Below are 7,118 nucleotides of genomic sequence, written 5' to 3'. Positions count from 1 at the left end.
ACCACCACATTGGAAAGTCTCATTCACCCACCTATCAAGTAAGGAAGTCTACATTACATCAATCACACTTTTAATGTCGTAATTGAGGTTCTACTCAGTGCTCCAATGACTGAAAGCTGGGTGTATAGAAAATCTCTCTCTCTTTTAATTTTGGCTACCTGATGTAACCTTAATCCCCTGTTGCAGGTTGACAGCTCTTAAACCGCAAAAATGGTTTTAGCTGATCTGGGGAGGAAGATAACCTCAGCTTTGAGGTCTCTCAGCAATGCCACCATCATCAATGAGGAGGTACAGTGAATATGATACAATCTTAAAATGAGGCTTGTTAAGCATTGTGGCCCATCATAAAATGTTAACTTATTTACCATCTTTCTTAGGTATTAAATGCTATGCTAAAGGAGGTCTGTGCTGCCCTGCTCGAGGCTGATGTGAATATCAAGTTGGTAAAGCAGCTTAGAGAAAATGTCAAGTAAGTAACAAGAGGGTTTTTCTTTTTGCCATTTTATATAGTAAATGACCAATTATAGAATATCTGTTTGCTCTATAACCACTTTGTAATCTCAGGGCAGCCATTGATCTGGAGGAAATGGCTTCTGGCCTAAACAAGAGAAGAATGATCCAGCATGCTGTTTTCAAGGAACTTGTCAAGGTAAATGATGGTTTGCTGTTTTGTCTGATAATGGTTTTCACATTGTTCCTCAGGGAGTCCTGTACTTGTTTACACCCTGTAGCTCAGGAGATACTCTATTTCATCATGAAGTAGAGAAACTACCTTAAACCAAATGGAATTGACTGCCTGATGATAGAAATGTATTCTAGAAGATGAATACAGAGTGTTTTTTATTGCAGCTGGTGGATCCTGGAGTGAAAGCCTGGACTCCCACGAAGGGAAAGAACAATGTTATTATGTTTGTGGGTCTGCAGGGCAGTGGGAAAACCACAACATGTTCTAAGGTGAGCAGTTCTTGGGTGTTTGCACTGAGATTTTAGATTATAGACCTGTTTTTAAATGGCTAATCATAAAGGCAAGAAAGTTTGGAGGAAAAAAAACAAAGTTGAAATGAGAAAATTGTCAATCTCTCTTCTATATGCAATCCTATATACATTATATTTCATTTTATAATAGTAACATTGCATGTATTTTTTCACTCACGATTAGTCATATCTCATTGCTGCTACACTTTGTGTATTTATTACTTGCATCAATTCTGTTTTTACTCTGTACCTAGTTACTATTGTCTGTATTTATTGTCCATATTTACTGTTGTCTTTTAGTCCTTGTGACTGCCATGTGATGTGCTAGATAAAGTTTACTTTTTTTCTTTTTATTAGTTGGCATACTACTACCAAAGAAAAGGATGGAAGACGTGTTTGATTTGCGCCGACACATTCAGAGCAGGTATCGTCGCAGAAAAGTAAACTACTTCTAATGCTTCTGGAAAAAAAATAATTTGTTTTGTTTGTTTTTAAAGGTGCCTTTGACCAACTCAAACAAAATGCCACAAAAGCCAGAATACCCTTTTATGGAAGGTAATAAAAACTTTTTTTTTTTATATACATACCACACTTGTTATTGTATTTCATCTGCTCGCCAAACCTAATCATCGATTCATGTTTGTGTGAATTAACAGTTACACAGAAATGGATCCAGTGATCATAGCTTCAGAGGGTGTGGAAAAATTCAAGACAGAAAACTTTGAAATAATCATTGTGGACACTAGTGGTAGACATAAACAGGAAGACTCACTTTTTGAAGAAATGCTTCAGGTGTCAAATGCTGTGGTAAGTGTGAGACTTCGTCTGTTATTATAAAATATCAAGAAGCAATAAAGAAAATAAGATATAGTTGCTTCATGGCCATTATTGTCTGTCCCGCAGCAACCTGACAACATAGTGTACGTGATGGATGCCTCCATTGGTCAGGCTTGTGAGGCTCAGGCTAAGGCCTTCAAAGACAAGGTAGATGTGGCTTCTGTTATTGTCACCAAACTGGACGGCCATGCCAAGGGTGGTGGCGCACTCAGTGCGTAAGTACACGCTTTATGCATTTTACTTTCAGCGCTTGAGTAAATAAATGCAGGAGTTGACATAATTTATGTTTACAGTGTGGCGGCCACAAAGAGTCCTATCATTTTTATCGGCACAGGCGAGCACATTGATGACTTCGAGCCTTTCAAGACTCAACCCTTCATAAGCAAACTGCTTGGTAAGGTTTGAAAGTGTTTGAAACAATTCGAAGTGTGCTACAGGGCCTGCACAAACCACCTGTAGAAACACACTCTCCTCTATGCGCACTAGACACTTTTCACACACACTGCTTTGTGTACATAATCCCACAAAAGACTCCGTAATAGGTGTGTTTACATGCTCATGCACTACAAATCATCTGCACTGTTCCCCAGCCAGCTGCTTGACTTACGATGTTTCTCTTTGCACATGTACAGTATTATGTGAAGCATCCGTATAGTCTGTATTTTATTTTGTATTTTTTAATTTTTTTTTTATTTATGCATAGGTAAACATTTATATATAGTATATTCATAGTCAAAATCTGTCAGTAGGTTAGCTGTGTATAGGTACAGTGTTTATGTGATTATAATCAAAATCAGTCAGTAGGTTAGTTGTGTATAGGTTTTTACTGCTTTACTGTATAGGTTTTTACTGTTTTACTTCACTGTTGTATGCCTGTATTTATGTAACACCGTGGTCCTGTGAGGCACGACATTTCGTTCCACTGTATGTCCCCACATGCAGCAGAATGACAATAAAGCTCAACTTGACTTGACTTGAATATACTGCTGAGCTGCTGTTTAGTTAAAGGAACAGTTCACCAAAGAATGAAACTTTGCTTAAAATGTGCGTCTCCTAAGGCCATCCAAGATGTAGATTAGTTTGTTTTCTGATCAGAACAGATTTGGAGAAATTTAGCATTACATCACTTTCTAAACAGTGGATCCTCTGCAGTGAATGGGTGCCGTCAGAATGAGAGTCCAAACAGCTGATAAAAACATCACAATAATCCACACCACTCCAGTCCATCAGTTAACATCTTGTGAAGCGAAAAGATGCATGTTTGTAAGAAATAAATCCATCAAGGCATTTTAACTTTAAACCACAAGTCATTAATTGATGGATTTTTATCAGCTGTTTGGACTTTCATTCTGACGGCACCCATTCACTGCAGAGGATCCATTTGTGAGCAAGTGACATAATACATTTCTCCAAATCTGTTCCAATTAAGAAACAAACTCAACATCTTGCACAGCCAAAGGGTGAATACATTTTCAACACATTTTCCTGATTGTTCATTGGATGTTGGAACTGTGTTATTTATGTTGCAATTCTTTTTTTTTCTTTTTTTTTTTCCCCCCTCTCTCTAGGTATGGGAGATATTGAGGGACTGATTGACAAAGTGAATGAACTAAAGCTTGATGACAACGAGGAGCTAATTGACAAGCTCAAACATGGTAACTAGAACCTTATTTTTACAAGAATGTATATTTTTGTGTATTCAGTGTTTTTACACTACATTAAGATATTTCCCAGTGCCTTTTCACCAACAGATGTGACCTTTCTCTCTTATTAGGTCAGTTTACACTCAGGGACATGTATGAACAGTTTCAGAACATCATGAAGATGGGACCGTTTGGTCAGATCATGGTAACGCCAACCTTTACTGAAAGGATATCTAATTATGATTATCCACTGACTAGTTATTTTCTTACCATTTGTGTTTTTCTTTGTATGTGTTCAGGGAATGATCCCAGGCTTTGGAACAGATTTCATGAGCAAAGGAAATGAGCAGGAGTCTATGGCCAGACTAAAGAAACTCATGACAATAATGGATAGTATGAATGACCAGGGTATGTGCTTTTTTTCTCCTTTTAGCACTGTCTAAAAGTGGAATAATACACTGACTTCTCTAAATTGGACAATTTTAGGTATAGTTCTGAACTATACCGGTTTAGTTTAACACACTGGTTTTTCATCTCAGAACTTGACAACAAAGATGGTGCAAAGCTCTTCGGTAAACAGCCTAACCGCATCCAGCGAGTGGCTCGGGGATCTGGAGTGGCTACCAGGGATGTACAAGAGTTACTCACACAGTACACAAAGTTCGCACAGATGGTCAAAAAGATGGGAGGCATTAAAGGCTTATTTAAAGGTTGAGTGATCTGAACTTGACACATTCAAATTGTGTTCATTTCCTGATGCATTTAAAATCAGTGATTCATGGTTTCATTGTTTTAAAGGAGGGGACATGTCCAAGAACGTCAACCCATCACAGATGGCGAAACTGAACCAGCAGATGGCTAAAATGATGGATCCCAGAGTGCTTCACCACATGGGTATGAGCTCCCTTTTCACCCTAACATGCTTTAGTTTTTACTAGACCATGGGCAGCAGTATTGGATTTATCTTCACTAAACATGGGGCAGTTATTGCATGCAAGAACCTGTTTGAAATTATCAAAATTGGATTTTTAAATGTCACGTATCACAGTGAAATATGTGAGGATCTTTGAATATAGGTGATGGTTGTAAAAGCCTTAAAGACATTTATCTTTGTTTTTTAAAGGTGGCATGGCTGGACTGCAGTCTATGATGAGGCAGTTTCAGCAGGGAGCTGCTGGCAACATGAAAGGCATGATGGGATTTAACAACATGTGAACCTCTGATCCTGTAAATGGAGGATGCAAAAGAATCAGATGGTTTTAGCAAACAAAACCTGGGCGGATGAAGATGGTTTTGTCTTGCCACAAGTAATTTAATTCTTTAAACGGTGTAAAACAATAAACAGGCTCATTTACATGTAAAGACCAGTGTTTCTGGAGAAGGGTCTATAATGGGGACTGTTAGAAGAAATTTTGCTTCCTGAGATCAAGTCCAGAGATATTTAAAATGTCTTGTGATGTCAAGAGAGTAGTTGGTTTGGCAAATATACACAGTGTATATTTGCCACAGTGTATATTCTGAGTGCTTCACAATATTGTCAGACTTACTGACAACTGACCACTTTCACTATCTCTAAACCGGATTAAGGGTACAGGTGTAAAGGTTATATGATTTTACACAGTAATTGCTACGGCCATCTTCATAGCATAAGATATTCATAAGTAGAAATCATGGTTTATTGTATAATTAAATATAATTTCTTGACTTGCCATAGAAAAGCTTTGACTTCGTATCAGAGATGAACACAGTAGTTGCAAAATAGTATGTGACAATATTTTGTCAATGTTATAATAAAATTTATATGGCAACATTTTAACAGCAATTGTCTTTTATCCTTTTTGATTCATGATGAAATTCAAATATTTGTGCTCTTTTTACACAAATTGACCATAGTACTTGTAATGTTTATCATGTACATATGTAATCTATACTTTGCAAAGCAACAGCTTGACAAATTTGCACAGAGATTAGTTAGTAATCTTTGTTGTATCCCTGATCAAATGATTGTAAATACATAAAAAAATCTGTTTTTAATTTGTAAATGATTACCTTTCAGCTTAGCAACCAATGAGTGAAAACATAATTGATCACATTAAGTTTTATATCACGTATAATGCTAAAACGAAGGAAAGATAATGTGCATAATAATAGAACTTTAATATGATTGTTTGTAAAAAACAATTCCTTTATTGCTATACTTGTGTTAATTCCATTTACAATTTAACACATTTATTGATCCATTTAATTTCACTGGACAAGTTTTTTTTCTAATATAATGTATATAAACATTTTCATTAACATTTAAAAAAAAGTCCAAAAAACAATCCGCATAGAATGAGTGTTAAAATCATGCATACCTCACTGCATGATTAATGCATTTCTTTAAAAAAATTTTTAAAGGGGTCCTATTATGCTCTTTTACAAAGTCTTGATTTTGTTTTGGGGGTGTACTAGATCAGGCTCTCATACTAGGTTGTTCGAAAAACATTATTTTTAACATATTTTACATTATTAAAACACCTCTCTCTCCAGTCTGGCATGAACGGCTCGAATAGTTCCTGTATCAAACGAAGGCCTGCCTTCTGAAACACGAAATGTGCTGATTGGTTAGCTGGGCCAGTGTGTGTTGTGATTGGCAGCACTCGGCGCCTGGTCGGGAAATGTCACGCCCCTTACCATAGCCGCCTGCGAGCTTCAGTGTAAATATTGCATCAAAATCAAATCAATCTGAGCGCGATTTAAACCCGGATGATTGTAACCACTCTAAGTTTGTCTGCCTAGCGTGTCTCCGACATAGTGATAACACTCGTTGCCTTCTCTAGTGCAGCTCAACCAGGTCTCGTCCCATTCGTCGGTATTTGTGATATCACAAATCCCGGAAAATATGCGTTGTAGTCCAAACGAGTCGTTCGTTGTAGTTTTTAAAAAGTGATTTCTGTTAAATAAAATATCTCCTTTTGAAGTGGACTTTGAGCTTTGTAACTTTGCAGATCTTTTTTATGCTCAAACAGCAACATTACAGACTAACTAAAGTTGAAAAAGTGAAAAAGCATAATAGGACCCCTTTAAATTACTTCTAATTAAATTAGAAAAATGTTAAACTCACATCAGCCTACACTGAAAAAAGTGAAACTACTGTGTTGTTCATTTAAAGTGCATTTTTACATTGGACTAAGTGAAAATCATGGTTTCTGGTTTAAACCTGTTTTGTTCAGTTTGCCTTAAAGCAAATAACGAACCCCCTAGAACAAATTAAAAGCAACAATTTGACTTGAGTAGTATTTTTACTTTAAACCAGAAGTTTTCATGTCATGTGACCACATGACGTCACATCAACTAACTCCTTGTTCGCGCCAGCCGGCGTTTTGCCATCCGCCATTATCGCTTCGAGTGTGAAGACGGTCCGTGGCCCAAGGAAATCGCTTTTAGACAAGGTAAGCATTCGAAAATGTGTTATTTTAATGAAAATAAGTGTTTTTCATTCAATTAATGGTTAGTGGCAGGATGGACAATTAGGCTATTACTTTACAGACAACTGTGTTTGTGCCCATGTTAGCTAAAGCTAGCCAAACCATGCAATCAATATGTATGTTGCCTCTTTTTGACAAATGCAAAGTTAATGTAGTTATTATTTCACTGTGATGTAAGGAAAATATAATGGTA

The 7,118-nt window shown here is 36.8% G+C and overlaps 1 protein-coding gene across 3 annotated transcripts in view; it reads left to right on the top strand.

The window, feature by feature from the left end:
* Positions 1-5,270, top strand: part of LOC107693187 (signal recognition particle 54 kDa protein) — a 7,283-nt gene extending 2,013 nt beyond the window's left edge. For 2 of the 3 annotated variants that reach the window (XM_016492483.1, XM_016492481.1), the window contains exons 3-17: positions 187-288; positions 378-469; positions 565-649; positions 850-954; positions 1,333-1,399; positions 1,473-1,530; positions 1,632-1,782; positions 1,879-2,027; positions 2,106-2,206; positions 3,381-3,467; positions 3,587-3,660; positions 3,755-3,863; positions 3,995-4,165; positions 4,254-4,349; positions 4,579-5,270. In XM_016492483.1, the coding sequence (XP_016347969.1) occupies positions 211-288; positions 378-469; positions 565-649; positions 850-954; positions 1,333-1,399; positions 1,473-1,530; positions 1,632-1,782; positions 1,879-2,027; positions 2,106-2,206; positions 3,381-3,467; positions 3,587-3,660; positions 3,755-3,863; positions 3,995-4,165; positions 4,254-4,349; positions 4,579-4,670 (1,515 nt within the window). In that variant the 5' untranslated portion in view covers positions 187-210 and the 3' untranslated portion in view covers positions 4,671-5,270. Of the gene's footprint in view, positions 1-8; positions 39-186; positions 289-377; positions 470-564; positions 650-849; positions 955-1,332; positions 1,400-1,472; positions 1,531-1,631; positions 1,783-1,878; positions 2,028-2,105; positions 2,207-3,380; positions 3,468-3,586; positions 3,661-3,754; positions 3,864-3,994; positions 4,166-4,253; positions 4,350-4,578 lie in introns of all 3 variants that reach the window. The other variant, XM_016492482.1, reaches the window with a different exon arrangement.
* Positions 5,271-7,118: the final 1,848 nt, after the last annotated feature.

The sequence above is a fragment of the Sinocyclocheilus anshuiensis genome, unplaced genomic scaffold, assembly GCF_001515605.1.
Source record: "Sinocyclocheilus anshuiensis isolate Anshui unplaced genomic scaffold, SAMN03320099.WGS_v1.1 scaffold222, whole genome shotgun sequence".
Classification (NCBI taxonomy): domain Eukaryota; kingdom Metazoa; phylum Chordata; class Actinopteri; order Cypriniformes; family Cyprinidae; genus Sinocyclocheilus; species Sinocyclocheilus anshuiensis.
Note: the sequence above shows the minus strand (reverse complement) of the source record. Positions and strands in the feature narration are given on the sequence as shown.